Source organism: Pelmatolapia mariae, linkage group LG13 (assembly GCF_036321145.2).
Source record: "Pelmatolapia mariae isolate MD_Pm_ZW linkage group LG13, Pm_UMD_F_2, whole genome shotgun sequence".
Taxonomy (NCBI): Eukaryota; Metazoa; Chordata; class Actinopteri; order Cichliformes; family Cichlidae; genus Pelmatolapia; species Pelmatolapia mariae.
In genome coordinates, this window is record NC_086238.1 from 33,583,943 (window position 1) to 33,601,476 (window position 17,534).

The following is a 17,534-nucleotide window of genomic DNA, read 5'->3' on the forward strand; positions in this document are numbered from 1 at the left end:
ATTGGATTTCTTGGATTTGGTTTCTTTGGGGGATTTTTTCAAGTTTTTGTAATGTGACAGGTTAAAGAATTAACATTCAGCTTACCCTCTGAAATGTCAGTGTGCATCTCAGATGTGTTGTTGTCATCAGGGATGATGTGACGTACCAGCCAATCCATCACCGCACCCAGCTGCAAAACTGTGACCCAATCTGCTGTGGTGGCATTAAAGTCCTGCCAGTTTACAGCGGCTGATTTGGTCCCTAAAATCCAGAGAGTAATTATTCATGGTAAGGAATTCATGTGGACACTAAGCGTGTGGGCAGGCAAGGACATTTAAACAGTAAGGCTGACGACCTACCATTTCTTCGTGTGACAGCTTCTGCTCTAAAAGGGACTCCAATGCCAAAATCGATGAATTTGACACATAGAAATGCTGGATGATCAGGCGATGTGTCAAACACAATATTGTCTGGCTTAATGTCTCGATGGAAGACACCCTTGGATTGCATTTCAGCGGCTGCATGTACCAGCTGTCTCATTATGACCTGACAGACAAATGAAAAATACGTTCAAATAATCAGATTTACATTATCCATTAAAGATTGCCACTAGAAGAATTGTAAAGTGCACACATAAGAAGCCATACTGGGAAATTGTCTTCTCTGCGTTTTCCAAAGAAGACAGTCCCAAAGCCTCCTTCACCCAGCTTATCCTGCTCTTCGTATTTTTCTTCAAAGTCCTCTACAGAGAGACAAAACAAACACAGGGGTTGTGATTAGTTGTATGTAGGAAAGCTGACTTTGCCTCAATGTACACATTCATACAGTCTTTGTTAGAAGCTTCCTAGTGATTAGCAGATGGATACCAGCTAAACTCTGAGAGCTTGGGAAAGAGGCTCTATCACTGCAGGTGTGGTGTGAACTTACCTATGTACTTCTTACCTTTAGTGTGACTTTTGTATGTGCTGTGTGTATCTGACTCGTAGACGGAGCAGCTGGCCTCCTCCTGTGAGCTTGATGTCTTGCTCTTTTTACTGCGTGGTTGTTTTGTTCCATCGCTGCTTGACTTTCCTTTGCTGCTCTTCTTTCTGAAAGCAGCTGCAAAAACCAAAACCAATTAGACCTCTGAACTCCACACAGGCCTACAGATGATCAATAACTGTAAAACAAAAAATCTCTGAATGTCTCACTTACACTTCTCCAAGACAAGATGGCTGAGGCCTGGGGTTGGACTTTTGCTGTCCTTGCTTCTTTTGGAAGCTTTTTCCAGTCTTTCTGTGGCACAATCTTTGCGTTTGGAGCTCTTGATTCGCCCATCTGACGTCCTGTCCTCTATCCTGAGGAACCAGGGATCAGTGTGGCGGTCTGCAGTTTGTACAAAGATCACTTGGTTACTACTGAATCAAAACACCTGAAGTAAAAGCCCCAAATTAAGATGAATTTAACAGGTAAAGGAGACTTTACTCACCTAGATATTTACGCACACCCACAGCACGTGGTGTGGTAAAGGTCGGCCAAGATTTTGACCACATGTCAGAAACTGGTTCAAAATTGTACTAAACTCACTTGAACTCTGACTTTGTATGCACTTAGAACTATCACAAGACATTAAAACAAAACATCGGGCATTGATGACATCACAGCAATCTAACATTCTAATCTATGCAAACTGTCTCCAAGGCTACATAATATCAAATGAAATCATAGCAAAGGAGTAAAAAGCAGGATCAGTCTTAGGGTGTATGCTACATGTTTGCCAGTTTGGATGAGTGAGTGCAATACTTCATCGGCCTGTGTTGTAGCAACCTGTTGAACCTGCTGAGAAACTTTTCTTTGTCCACTCTGCCCCAAACTTCACATGCTCCATAAAAGTGGAGGCCTAGAGACCTCTGCATAGTTATTGCAATTAGCATTAGGTTATCAGTATCATCTGATATACAGTAGCTTGCAAAAGTATTCGGCCCCCTTGAACTTTTCCACATTTTGTCACATTACAGCCACAAACATGAATCAGTTTTATTGGAATTCCACGTGAAAGACCAATACAAAGTGGTGTACACTTGAGAAGTGGAACGAAAATCATACATGATACCAAACATTTTTTACAAATAAATAACTGCAAAGTGGGGACACCTGGCTGGAGATGCTCACTCAAGGACAACACCATACCATCCAAATGGCAACCCATTTCCAGCTGAGCCATTTAATTGGATATTTCTTCAAATGCTAAGGACACTGGAGGAGAAGGCAAAGAGCAGCTGGAAAGAGCATCTGCCTCAGATAGTACATGCATACAACTGCACCAGGCATGAGGCAACAGGCTTTTCACCCCACTACCTCTTGTATGGTCGACACCCCCGTCTCCTAGTAGACTTAATTTTTGGCCTGTTAGCCAGAGATGGGACTGAAAGACCTCAGAGCTATGCCAGATTTGCGTCTCTACTGTGATGTCAAATATCAATACCAGAATGTGTGTCGATGTATGTGCATTCATTTGTGCATGCGTGGAGATCTGAGGTTGGCTGGTAGGGTGGACCTCTGTGCATAATCACAAGTGTGTGCAAACATTTCCATGATTGGATTTCTTGGAATTTGGTTTCTTTGGGGGATTTTTTCAAGTTTTTGTAATGTGACAGGTTAAAGAATTAACATTCAGCTTACCCTCTGAAATGTCAGAGTGCATCTCAGATGTGTTGTTGTCATCAGGGATGATGTGACGTACCAGCCAATCCATCACCGCACCCAGCTGCAAAACTGTGACCCAATCTGCTGTGGTGGCATTAAAGTCCTGCCAGTTTACAGCGGCTGATTTGGTCCCTAAAATCCAGAGAGTAATTATTCATGGTAAGGAATTCATGTGGACACTAAGCGTGTGGGCAGGCAAGGACATTTAAACAGTGAGGCTGACGACCTACCATTTCTTCGTGTGACTGCTTCTGCTCTAAAAGGGACTCCAATGCCAAAATCGATGAATTTGACACATAGAAATGCTGGATGATCAGGCGATGTGTCAAACACAATATTGTCTGGCTTAATGTCTCGATGGAAGACACCCTTGGATTGCATTTCAGCGGCTGCATGTACCAGCTGTCTCATTATGACCTGACAGACAAATGAAAAATACGTTCAAATAATCAGATTTACATTATCCATTAAAGATTGCCACTAGAAGAATTGTAAAGTGCACACATAAGAAGCCATACTGGGAAATTGTCTTCTCTGCTTTTTCCAGAGAAGACAGTCCCAAAGCCTCCTTCACCCAGCTTATCCTGCTCTTCGTATTTTTCTTCAAAGTCCTCTACAGAGAGACAAAACAAACACAGGGGTTGTGATTAGTTGTATGTAGGAAAGCTGACTTTGCCTCAATGTACACATTCATACAGTCTTTGTTAGAAGTGTGAGGATAAAGGAAAATTGCTTCATTATTACAGTATATTTCATAGCCTTGCCATAGCATTAATCACACAGCTTATAGCTTTAAGATGGCCTTGAGACATTTAAACATACTGACACCATATTAATCTTTCACAGGTGCAGTCATAACCGTTTTTATATTGTTATATCTTTACACACATATTGCAGCTCTATGGTCTTAAAGAGTTGAAGCTTTCCCAGGTAATTAAAGGTCACAAGCTTCATTCAGCGCTATGTCTGGGTGATCCATAGGTAAGGAAGTCGGGAGCTTAAGAAAGATTGCACACATGCTTACAAAACACATATATATTACATATAATCTAGAAACAGGTTTGAGTGGAGGCCTGAAGGCACTCAGTTAACATGCTGCACTGGAGCTTCTGTCTTGACAACAGGTGACGAGTGGAGAGGACCAGCCCCTGGAGACCACAGAGGCCTGAGTTGATTGCCTTCTTTGGAAGAAGATGCCAAAAGAGGAACTTCTGTGTCTGCAGTTAATTCTTAAAATACATAAATGTTCTGTACATGCAAATTATGTGATTGTAAACGCAAGACGGGGCGTCATAATACTCTGATGCTATAAAAGCAATCTGAAGTATAATTTTGGTGAAGACCTTTGCTGATGTGTGCAGTGATTGTCTTCCCGCGCGTGTACTTCAATAAAAGATCGCTTTGACCCAAACCTTCTGGACTGTCTTGGTTTTGTACTCTCCACCAATTTCGAACCCATAACATTTGGTGCATTGGCCGGTGTTGGTTTAAGGAGAGAGGCGTTGTGGACGTCCGAGGGGGTCGCACATACAGGATCCTGTGATCGATCTGAGTGGACAAAAGGGCAGCCCATCTCACAAGGTAGGCACTACCTGTTGAAGTATTCCGAAGTGTGCCGAATTGGATGATTGAAATTGATGTCTACTCATTAGATTACTGGTGACTGTTTGTGTTGTTATGATCTGATATTTTGTAGGTTACACACGGAAATAAGAAAAGGATAAGTTAAAGTAGTTGGACTACTGAATAGGAAAAGGTAAAGTAACGGAAATAGGAAAAGGACAAGTTAAAGTAGTTGGACTACTGAATTTAGGATATAGGTCATTTGAAATCTGTATATGGTAATACAGTCTTAATTGATTATAAAGCTGGGCTTGGACATCAATGCAGTAGGTTTTGTGGTTTCATAGGATGTCTTTAAAAAACATAATTAAATTTCTGTAGGACGGAACTGTGGGATGTTCTAAGAAGTGCATTTCTCGGAGGTGACGCTCCAAATTTCCTGGGGACGCTTGGGATTTTTTAGTCCGAGTTGGCTGTCGTGGAGAACTTGGGAACCTCCAAAATAGGCTACTGACTGGGTCAGTTTACCGTTTGGAACGGTGTTTGCACTTTTTTGGGTAGCAAAGGTTGGACCTTGGGCGTTGGACGCTTTTAAATTGACTTAGGAACTTTAGCAATTAGACCAGATACAGGTTGGACCTGATACTGTCATTGATAATCAAAAACTTGGAGTTTGTCCCTTGGAGGGTTAACTTAAAATTTGTCTAAATTCTGTAGGGTACGCACTTTTAAGGCCTTGTACATATGACTTTTTATAAGACGTCTGTGTGTGATATTTTGTAGTGTAATTTTTATTTTTGTATATATTCTCTGTCTGCCACGGGCATTGCAGCAAGCTGGTTATTTTTACACTGTGTGTCTGTGTCTATGTAAATGAGGTACCTCTGACTTATTTGGAGTCACATTTCCTGTTTACTAATGAGTAGCTAATGACTGACTGCAGAGCCTGGCTTAAGGACGACTTACTGGTGTTTTAAGGAAAGAATTGCTTTTATTTTTACTTGGTTGCCATTACGGTTGTTACATATGGTGTTTTAAGGAAATAACTGTGTTTATTTTTTACTTTGGCTGCATCACAGTTGTTAAAAATGATGGCCGCTTTGTGATATGTTCTGCTTTCCACGTACCTCAACTAATTAACATTTGCTGAAAGTAATAGAATTTGCGTTTTCTTCTTTGTTCATACTGACATTGTTTTTATATTTCATAACAAGTTTCCAGACACACACATGTCTGACTCAGGGTATTGTTTGCTTCAATATACGCCGGTAGGTGATCTTTACGTTGTAACCTCTCGCTGTCACCTTGTGTCTTCACATATTACTTACGGCTTTAAAGTAACTTCAGTAATAGGAAAATCAGAAGAAAGATTAGTAGATTTTGCATGTAGTAGTCTCGTCATATTTCGGGCCATTCAATTATACTGTAGAGAGCATAGAAACTTAAGCCCCACTGACGCAGAACGGGACTTTTCGGCCTTTTGTGCAACTGCATTCAGAGACTTTGACATTCTGTTCGAGTGGAGGGGATAAGTTGCTCTCTCATTTTGCTCGCATGTTTGATAACGGTTCTTGTCTGGTGGAATATACATGGACGGGCGAAATTGCAAATGTCACCTGTCGTTGTGAAGCTGTGCTTTCAGATGTTCATTATGGTTTTTTAGTAACTGCAGTAGTAAGAAACTCACAAGAAGTGTTATTAGACTTTACCGCTCGTAGTCTGATTATATTTCGGGCACTGGAATTATACTGTAATCCCAATAGCGATCCCATTGAGGCGGAACGTGACTTTCCAGCTTTTTGTGCGCTCGCTTTTCAGGATTTTGACATTGACTTCCAGTGGACCGGATAGCTTGCATTGCATTTGTGTGTGTGGGGTATTGGATTTTAATTCTTAATGAGCAGATGTACATTTAATGGATGACACACAAGATACTGATTTGGGGTCAGTTAGTAGAAATATGACTGGATTCACTTTCAGTCTCGTGTTGACTCCAATGACAAACGGTGAAACGTGGTGGGTTGAGATTGAGCTGCGTGTTTGCTGTGAAGTTGGTCGCACTGATCATAACTTCAGTATCACTCTTAATTTGACTGAAACAGAATTCCCCTTGTTATTAAATGACTGCCTGCGTTTGGTAACCTCACTGCGTCAGATTGTGGAAGATAATAGCGAGGAGGCCGCCGAACTGTAGAGTCACATGCCATTGCTGTGTTATATGCCTTTGTGAAATTTTTCAGGTGCATTAAATGTGCTGTGCAGTTGAACACAGTGTAGAAATAAATTAATTTTTGGTTGCAATTCATAATAACACAAAATACACATTGAAATAGGAAGATGTTGACTTTTGGGTACTGCAGAATAAAACTTATTCCTCTGGGACAGGGTCTGTTCAGGGCGAGTCGTGTTTTCCGTGGAGAACGAGCGGACGCACCTGACGACCCTGTAGATATCGAGGTGGCCACAATTATTACAGAAGCAGAAATTGTATGGTGGTTGACCACGAGCTTTTCATTATTTAGTGCTATAGTAGATTTGTGCGAGGAAGTTGAGATTATTGCAGGGCCATCACCAGAGGAAGAAAATGGAGAGGGAGAGTAATAATGCTCATGTTGTGTTATAGTAGCTTTGTATTTGGGGTGATGATGTACTAGTTTGAAATATTGGTCTGGAGTTCTACACAATTGCTTTTAACTGATAACGTGTGATGTATTATTAGATGACATTTGCTGCAGACATGCTCGGTCCCTAGAGAGCTAGGGTGCGGTTCCCCTTTGCTCACTTGGGTGTGACAGACAGTGCATCTGTTTCCTGAGAGGCATACTGAGGTCCCTTGAGGAGCAATGAAATGGGTTTGCACACATTGTTACACACAAAACTAAAGGTAACACACTAATATAATAATGATTAAGTTGAGTGGTGGGTATTTTTATTATTCTAAAGTTTACTATGATGATTGCCTTTGGGTAAGGGGTAAATGGGTGCCTGATTATATGAATGATGTGGTGGATCATGAGTTCACTGTGTGTGTGTGTGTCACCAAGCAGAATTAAAAAGAGGAAGTGACTGTTAGAGCGGACAGAGGAGCACTGAGCTGAACTGGGAAGTGCCTGTGGGTGACTGAAAGGGAGGAGCCGACAGCAGCCATTTTGAAGAGGTAAGTGCTGTCTTACAGGAAGACACAAAATGGCGGACAGCTCGGTCACAGGACAGAGACGCTACAAAACATTGAAAGATCAGATGGAGGAGCTGAAAAAGGCCATAAGGATGGCCTGTACAGGTTCATCGAAAGCAGCCGAGAAGGAGTGCCGAGCCATGGAAGAAGAGGTAAGCAAAATTTTTGAATTACAACACAAAGGGACAGATGAAAGGACAGCTCTGGATGCTGTGCTTAAAACAGAGGGAGAGAGATGTGAGAAGATACTGAAACACTTACAGGAGCAATCAGGAGGCCGCTCAGTCAACCGGAAAACAAAAAAGGAGATGACGGCCCTGAAGGCAATGCATGGGAACTGCTGCAAGTGGATGATGATGTGCAATGCAGTGTCGTCCTGGATGAAGGAAAAAGTGGAGGAGTCTGAGCGAGCAAAGGAAGAAGAAATGGCAAGTATAATGAAATTAATGCAGAAATTACAGGAAAATAATGATAAGCTGGAGGACAAAATGATAAAACTCACGCTAAAAAGCGAAGGAGTGAATAACCCTCACACACCAACAATATACCCGTGGATCACCCAACTTCCCAGTGCCCCGCCACAGCCTGGTGGAGCGGAGGCTCCTCCCCCTTATGTGATGCCAGTGATGACCTTAGAAGGAGGACAAGTGCATGGCCCTGGTGGACAAACTGGCGTTGTGGTAGGAGGACTCGCAAACGTAGTCATGGGCATGACAACGCCAACCCAACCCGAGGAAATAACGGTGGTGGGACAGCAGAACATGGAGAATGCAGGGACACAGACGGCCTGTAACACAGGTCCCGGTGTGACATCGTGTCGCCTGGCCCGGAAGATGCAGGACTCATCAGGAGAACCGGCAGCGACGGTGGTGTCTCACACGGAAGCCTCACATGCTGCCCCGACTGAAGATGTGACTTCACCAGATGAAGAAGAAAGAAGGTCAGAGTTTGCTGAGTTGCCGTTCCACATGGGACAGAGACCGAGCCAGGCAGGCAAGCAGATCCCAAAGAAGAAGGACCTCTGGGACGGGCAGGTTCGTGGACGTATGCACGAGGACCGAGACGCTCTACGGGCGGTAGTAGAAACGTTGACCGTCGTGAAGCAAAAAGCCCTGAAGGAACTTGTGGAGGAGGAAATAAAGGACCTGAAGCCTGGATGGAAAGGGAAGAAAGCCCTGAAGAGAGTGATGGAGGAGGACATAAAAGACTGCAAGACCTCATCGGAAGACGAGACGGATGAAGAACATGAGGAGACTGAAGGAAAAGGCGCCTGTGAGCAGGATAGAAATCTGGATTTGCGCAGTAGAACAGTGTACAGACCCCCAGATACAAAACCTACGTCCACCGTCAAAGGGAAACGCCAATCCATATTTGACACGCCAAGAAATTCGGGAAAGACTGGGAAGAGCAGAGAAGTGGAATATGAGGATGAAGTCACGAGACCAGGCCGGAACTTGCCGCTGATAGTGGGACCCAAACATGAACCAATATACCGAGCATATAAGGTGAGAGATCTGGAAGCATTGGCCAGACAGCTACCTCCCGTCACAGAAGGAGGCGCAAGATGGCTGAGGAAGTTGGATGCGTTGACGGAAGGAGAAGAGATTGCGCTTGGAGACTTCCACGCCCTGGCCGGAAGGGCAATGGTTGCCTGCGGACTGGCTGACGTGGAAGAAATGGCAGGAACAACTGAATACGCCAACAACATGCCATATCGCAATGTGCGAAATGCCCTAGCGGACGCAGTGCGTGTGAAGTACCCGACCCCAAACACGGGAGCCATTCCTAAAATAGTCTGGGATTCACAATGCACACCTTTAGAGTTTCTAGCAAGAGCAAAAGAGCAGTGGATGTCAGAAACAGGGATACATCCTGGCCAAGAAGGAGAATCAAGAGCTTGGTTCAGAGCGGCGGTGCTGGCAGGGCTGCCTCAGCAGGTGAGAACTGATTTGGAGAAAAATCCAGACTTTGCTGTGGCTGACTCCACCCAATGGGAGAGGCATTTAACACACCGGTTAACCTGGGAGCAGGACGAGGTGAACAAAAAGAAAAAAGACCTGGAGGACAGACAGGCTGAATTGCTGAAGCTGCAACTGAACGAAGCCCGTGAAAAGTACGCCGGCAAGAAAAAAGAAACTAAAGAAGCAAGTAAGGCAATGATGGTGACAAAGCCACAGCCCGATCCCGTGCCTGAGTGGCCAGATCTGGACCCCAACCTTTATCCTGATGACCGCTGGCCCGTCAACGCACCAAGGCAGAGACAACCCGCGGGGAATTGGGGGGTGGTGAGACCGTACAGAGGGCGTGGTGGTTACGCCGGGAGAGGACAAAGGGCTCGTGGTACGGGGAATCCCAGCTACACGTCATGGAATACCTGTCTGAGATGTGGAGCAGAGGGACATTGGGCGAGAGACTGCCCGGAACAGCCCCTGAACTACCGTGGGCGAGGCTACCAAACCCAGGCACGTGGAGCTCCCAGAGGAAGAGGTGTATACAGAGGTGGACACCAAGCTCCTAACCCAGGTGCAGCACCACTCGCCCAGTATCCAGTGGCAGACTGGGGCTGGGAAGAGCAATATTGACGGGGCCCTGAGAAACCGGACGGTGTGGGAATGGCAGATCCCATGCTGTCAATGACTGTGGAAGGAACACCACTGACCTTCCTGGTGGACACTGGAGCGACCTACTCCACGCTTATATCCACACCAAACACTGCAACCATCTCAGACCACACTGTGAGCGTGGTTGGTTTCTCCGGGGTTCCAATGACTCTGCCACTAACTGATCCAGCACTGACCGAGCTGGGAAAACAGACTTTGACGCACAGATATGTAGTGTCGCCGCAGGTACCTGTAAATCTTATGGGCAGGGATCTGCTCGTGAAGCTGGGAGCTACCATCACTTGTTCTGCAGATGGACTGACTGTTACTCTTCCAGGAGGAAACCAGTTCCCGTGCCTGGGGACACATACAAAGACTCAATATCTGATCCAAGACTCTGAACAAGCTACAGCCGACATCTACTGGGGGAGGCTGGTGGAAGACGGCATTCTGAGACAATATGAGCTGTGGAGACCCTGGATAATGAGCCTGGCCGTCTACACCCCGCCGCGTGACCCTTACCACGTCACTCTGTTTTATGATAGGGACGACGATGACACGTACCGAGAAAATTTTGAAAATGACCTCGAAGGTCAAATTTGGAGCGTGCGTTGCCATAACATTTATGTAGGCCCGGAAGGGGTAGCAGCGGCTGTGAAATTGACGGACGAACAACTGCTTTGGTACGAGATGGGCTCAGATTCAGCTCCCCATGTCACTTTGGCGGTCCACGTCGGTCATCAGGCCAGAGAGTTGGGTCCGATGGTCAAGCGGGCCCTGGATAACAGCTGGTGGCAAAGTACTCAAGTCCCAAATGTCTGGTATGCACCACAGTGCAAAACCTATCGAATCACCTGTCTGTCTAACGACGCGGTGGTTGTAGAACACAAAGAAATTTCAAGAACACACGGCAGGGAAAAAACAGACCACCCTGACGCAGTTGCAGCGCTTTCACAGCTCCCTGACTGTTTGTGGTCAACAGGGCCCACGGATGTTGGCCTGGCCAATTGTTCACCCGTCCTGTTCCAGCTAAAATCGGAAGTGCCAATTGAGAGACCTCAGTACAGACACAAACCAGAAGCTGAGGAAGGAATTGCAGAAACAATTGAGGGATTGTTGGAAGTAGGCGTGCTCGAGCCTTCTCAGTCATATTGGAACACACCCATTCTGCCAGTGGAGAAGCACGGGACAGGAAAGTACAGGATGGCACACGATTTGAGAGCCATTAATGCAATACTACGTACAGACACCGTGCCTGTACCAAACCCATACACGGCTTTAACAGCCATTTCGTGGGAACAAAAGTGGTTTACATGTATTGATCTTGCTAATGCTTTCTTTTGTCTCCCTCTGCATGAATCACTCAGGGACATTTTTTCATTCACATACAGAGGACAGCAGTACAGATACACACGCCTGCCACAGGGTTTTGCCTTGTCCCCAGGCATTTTCAATCAGGTGCTGAAGGACGCGCTGTCACCATGCCACCTGCCTGAAGGTTGTACATTAATTCAGTATGTTGATGACTTGCTGATCGCAGCCCCTTCCGCATCCGCCTGCACAGCAGCGTCTCTGGTGGTTCTGAACCGTTTGGCAGAATGTGGGTTTAAAGTAAGTAAAGAAAAACTGCAGCTGGTCCGACCGGAAGTAACATTTCTGGGCCGAGTCATCGCACACAAGTCAGTGGGTTTAATGAACACACACAGGGACCAGATTCTGACACACCCAAAACCAAGAACGGTGAAGGAGCTCCTTTCCTTTCTTGGGCTGACAGGTTACAGCAGACAGTTTATCCCGAATTATGCGGGTAAAACGGCCCCCTTAAGGGACCTGATCAAAAAGGTGGGCGTTCGAAACCTTAAGGCCGAGCTGCCATGGACACCACCCACAGAGACAGCATTCATTTCACTGAAACAAGATCTGTCAAGAGCAACAGATCTGGCTACACCCAACTATGATGAACCATTCTATCTTGATGTTTCTGAAACAAATGAGATTGTGAATGGCGTTTTGTTTCAGAAAAAAGGAGGAGGTAGGGATGTGCTTATGTATGTCAGCATAAGATTAAATCCAACAGAGGCCAGACACCCCCCATGTACACAGCATGCAGCTGGGGTAGCAAAAATCATTCAGAAAACAGCACATGTAGTAAGAGAACACCCACTTAAAGTGCTCACCACACACAGTGTAGTAGCCTATGTGAACTCACAAGCCTTCACAATGACACCACTGAGACAACAGAGATTGAGCAAAGTCCTAGATGCTCCAAACTTGACGTTTACACATGAGGGCATAAACATGGCAGACTTGATGGGGTCAGGGGAACCACACGACTGTGCGAAAAGAGCTGAAGCTGAAGAGAAGGTCAGAGAAGATTTGAAAGCAGAACCTATCATAGGTGCGGAGGACTGGTTCACAGACGGCTGTTGTCACCGTGATGAAGAAGGACTGAAAGCAGGCTACGCGGTGGTTTCCAGAAGAGGACGACAGTATGAGGTAAAAGAAGCTGGAAGAATAGAGGGTCAGCAGTCAGCACAGAGAGCTGAAGTAATAGCCCTGACTCGAGCCCTGAGACTGGCCAAGAACATGAAGGTGAACATCTACACTGATTCAGCTTATGCGTTTGGGGCAGCTCACGTGGAACTCGCTCAATGGAAGAGAGCAGGTTTCAGAACAGCAACCAATGCCCCAATATGCCATAAGAAGGAAATGGAGGAACTGGAAGACGCTCTGAACGACCCAGACATGGTAAGCATCATAAAATGCAAAGCACACTCTCAAGAAAACACAATGGTAGCAAAAGGGAACCAGAAAGCAGATGAAGCCGCCAAAGAAGCTGCCGGCTACAAAGGACGAAGGCAGATGGTGGAGGTTATTGCTGAAGAAGAGCCAACCGTTGATGTGTTGGAAGAAGCCAGAAGGGCGCAGGACGAAGTCACCCAAGAGGAAAAGGAGGTGTGGCAGGCCCGAGGAGCCAGAAAAGAAGGAGGTCTGTGGAGAGGACCCCACGGGCGACCGGCTCTAACAGCTAAGCTGGCTGAAAAGAAGGTAAGTGAGGCACATGGACTTGGCCACGTGGGTGTGACACAGATGGAGAGAAACTTGTGTCACTGGTGGCACCCTCACCTGAGAGACATGATAAAAGAAAAAGCCAGAACGTGTCTGATCTGTGGGGCACACAATCCAAAGCCAGCGGTGAAGCCAGAACCAGGTAAGTTCCTCATGCCAGAGAGACCAGGAGAAGAAATTGTGATTGACTACACTGACATGGTGGATGCGGGACCAGGAGGACTGAGGTACTTGTTGGTATGTGTGGATGCTCTGACCGGCTGGCCAGAGGCATGGGCGACTAAAAGAGAGGATGCAAAAAGTGTGATTAAATGTCTGATTAACCACTACATCCCAAGGCATGGGTTTCCCAAGAGAATTAGATCAGATAACGGGACCCATTTTAGAAATAAGGATTTAGCAGAGGTGGAGAGAATGTTGGGGGTCCAGCATAAATTCGGGACAGTGTACCATCCTCAGTCCCAAGGAAAAGTAGAAAGAATGAACCTAAATTTGAAGAACAAATTGGCTAAAATCTGTGCACAGACAGGGTTGAATTGGGTTGCAGCCCTGCCAATTGCTTTGATGACCATAAGATGTTCTGTTAACCAATCCACAGGTTTCACGCCCTACGAGCTGCTGACAGGGCGGCAGTTTCCGGCGCCTTGGACGGTGGTTCCAGAAACAGGACAGTCTAAGAGAAGTAACAAGTCTCATGCTGAATATTTTAATGAGTTAAAGGCTCTTGTGTCCAGTTTTACAAAACAGGTGACCGCCGGGAGGCCCACGGCAGAAGGAGAGGTTCCAGAGGCAAAAGCAGTGTGGCTGAAAGTCATAAAGCGGAAGTGGAAAGAGCCTCGCTGGACCGGACCCTACGAGGTGACGGCTCGGACGGCCACAGCGGTCCGTTTGAAAGGAAAAGGTGAAAATTGGTATCACTGGACGCAGTGTGCTGCAGCAGACGAGAGCCTGGTGGACAACGACCTAGCTCCACCGAACACGGGGGCTGACGACAGCCAGAGGCAAAATAAATCCTCTCCCCCGTGCAACGGGCCGAACAGTAGTCTACCTGGGAGGCCGAAGCAAGAAGAACAGCAAAGGAGGAGATCCCCACGCCAACGCAAGGGAGTGGTAACACATTAAAAAAAAAAAAGAAAAAAAGAAAAACATTTAAATAAATATATCTTGATAAAAGAAGTATAAGTTTCACACGACACCATGCACACATTTGACTTACAGGCACGTAGCAAGAAGCGTGAGGAGAGAAAATTGGTAAAAATGCTTCTCACAACCACATGGCTGTTATATAAGATAGTATTACTTTTGCTCATATGTATTTTTGTGTATTTTTGGCAGACAGCCCGGAGCAGCCCACCCGAGCACGGAGGTCAGCCCAGCCCTCCACTGACTGAAAAACAGAACACTGAAATGCGGCCATTAACGAGACCCAAACGTGAGGTATCAGGTAAAAGGGATGGGTGTCTCAGCGCCTATAATGGCATGGAATTGGACTACGTTAAAGGGTCCACAAGTTCATACTCGTTTGATTTGTGTGAAGTGATTAACTGCAAAGGCGCAAACAGCAGCTGGAGGGGATATGACGTGTGGATCTGCAGTCACCCGGATATTTGTACCCGGGGAGGGAACCCTCACTCCAGCCGGGGAATCCGCCCAGTACTAGCGTCATATACCGCAGGGCAGTGGTGCATTCCTGGGTGGAGCAATGTGGTAGCCTGGACTGGAGTGAAGTGGGAGCCACACGTCCCTGAAGAATTGAAAGGGATAGCGATCCAGAGGGACTTTTCTGCTTCACAGAACCCTATCACCCTGTCTCTGGGACCATGGAGCTCTCTGCCCAGGTCCAGTAGTCCGGGAGGCGTGTTCTACCTGGTGATTGGGGTAGATGTTTCAGGGACAGACCCGACAGGTGTGATTAGAGTGAATTTAGTAAACCCAAAGCCCAGACTTCCGGTCACAAATAGTACAGAGGATTGGGGAAACGGGTCGTTAACTGTTGCCCGTGAGGAGCAAAAGAGACGAGTCCTGATCGTGGATTACACTAGGTTGAAGCCTCAGGACTTAATTGAACGCGCCACCGGTTTCAGTGACAGTAACCTGTGGCTGGACTGGGTGGCTCAAAATGCAAAAGAACAAGATGTATCTAACTGTGTTGCTTGTGCTTCGGCTAGGCCGCGTTTATTTACAGAACCCGCTCCACTGTATCCAGAGGACAAATGGGGGTACAACTGCATGCTACAAATTACAAGAGAAGCGGTGAGTACTGGCAATTGTTCAATATTGGCCAGCCTCTTCCCGCCGATTGATAAAGGTACAAAGGTAGGACCATTTAGACCCAAAAGAGATAACTATACTTGCTTTAAGTTTTCCACAGATAAAACGAAATACAAGCTGGGAGATATCGATCCCAGCTGGTGTGCTACGACACTTACAGGAAGAACCACCAATGCAAAGAATGACTCAAACACAGTAATAGGTACATGGGCAAGAAGTGGGTTGTACTATTATTGTGGGGAGAGAACTCTTTTGGTCCGTGTTCCTCTGGGAAGTGTCGGGACCTGTGCAATGGTAAGGTTGGGTGCTCAATTGATATTAATCGGCAACAGAGTGACAGTAATTCCCCAGAGTAACACACGCACACTGGCAGCCAGACGTAAGCGACATGTATTGGGTAAGGGGACACATGTATATGATCCTAGGATGAATTCACCCACCTGGATCGACTCCATAGGAGTGCCCAGGGGAGTTCCTAACGAGTATAAACTGGCAGATCAAGTAGCAGCTGGTTTTGAAAACTTACCAATTATTTCTGCTCTTTTTCCAGTGACTCCAAACAAGAACGTGGATAGAATAAACTATGTCCATTATAATCTGCTGAGACTCTCAAACCTGACCAGGGATGCCTTTGAGGGAGTGGCGGAGCAGTTGGGTCCGACCTCATTAATGGGGGTCCAAAACAGACTCGCCCTCGACATGGTTCTGGCTGAGAGGGGAGGGGTCTGTGCTATGTTTGGTGACCTGTGTTGTACTTTCATTCCCAATAATACGGCCCCAGATGGCTCAGTTACCCGAGCTCTGGAAGGTCTTAAAACGTTGTCAAGGACCATGCATGAAGATTCTGGAATTGAGAATCCCTTTGAGGGCTGGATGACATCCGTGTTTGGGCAGTGGAAAGGGTTTGTAATGTCTGCCATGCTATCTGTATCTGCTTTTTTAGGGATCTTGGTCACCTGCGGATGCTGTCTCATTCCTTGTGTCAGAGGATTGTTGGAAAAGGTAATTACGAGGGCAGTGGACCCCGGGGCGGTGACCCCGGTGTCTATGATGCCATTGATGGACGTAGAAATGACTGAGTGGGCCGAGGAGTGACACAGCACACGGTGTGGTGACCTCTTGTGGCAAGAGGTCAAAAGGAGGATTGTGAGGATAAAGGAAAATTGCTTCATTATTACAATATATTTCATAGCCTTGCCAATAGCATTAATCACACAGCTTATAGCTTTAAGATGGCCTTGAGACATTTAAACATACTGACACCATATTAATCTTTCACAGGTGCAGTCATAACCGTTTTTATATTGTTATATCTTTACACACATATTGCAGCTCTATGGTCTTAAAGAGTTGAAGCTTTCCCAGGTAATTAAAGGTCACAAGCTTCATTCAGCGCTATGTCTGGGTGATCCATAGGTAAGGAAGTCGGGAGCTTAAGAAAGATTGCACACATGCTTACAAAACACATATATATTACATATAATCTAGAAACAGGTTTGAGTGGAGGCCTGAAGGCACTCAGTTAACATGCTGCACTGGAGCTTCTGTCTTGACAACAGGTGACGAGTGGAGAGGACCAGCCCCTGGAGACCACAGAGGCCTGAGTTGATTGCCTTCTTTGGAAGAAGATGCCAAAAGAGGAACTTCTGTGTCTGCAGTTAATTCTTAAAATACATAAATGTTCTGTACATGCAAATTATGTGATTGTAAACGCAAGACGGGGCGTCATAATACTCTGATGCTATAAAAGCAATCTGAAGTATAATTTTGGTGAAGACCTTTGCTGATGTGTGCAGTGATTGTCTTCCCGCGCGTGAACTTCAATAAAAGATCGCTTTGACCCAAACCTTCTGGACTGTCTTGGTTTTGTACTCTCCACCAATTTCGAACCCATAACAGAAGCTTCCTAGTGATTAGCAGATGGATAGCAGCTAAACTCTGAGAGCTTGGGAAAGAGGCTCTATCACTGCAGGTGTGGTGTGAACTTACCTATGTACTTCTTACCTTTAGTGTGACTTTTGTATGTGCTGTGTGTATCTGACTCGTAGACGGAGCAGCTGGCCTCCTCCTGTGAGCTTGATGTCTTGCTCTTTTTACTGCGTGGTTGTTTTGTTCCATCGCTGCTTGACTTTCCTTTGCTGCTCTTCTTTCTGAAAGCAGCTGCAAAAACCAAAACCAATTAGACCTCTGA

General features: G+C 46.0%; 1 protein-coding gene across 1 annotated transcript; it reads left to right on the plus strand.

Annotated features, from left to right (window-relative positions):
- The first annotated feature begins 10,015 nt into the window (after window positions 1-10,015).
- On the plus strand, window positions 10,016-16,422 carry LOC134639747 (uncharacterized). The gene is made up of 5 exons (XM_065471863.1): window positions 10,016-14,182; window positions 14,291-14,323; window positions 14,408-14,978; window positions 15,894-16,245; window positions 16,287-16,422. Exons 1-5 carry the CDS (start codon window positions 10,016-10,018, stop codon window positions 16,420-16,422), a joined length of 5,259 nt encoding a protein of 1,752 aa, XP_065327935.1.
- The last annotated feature ends 1,112 nt before the right edge of the window (window positions 16,423-17,534 follow it).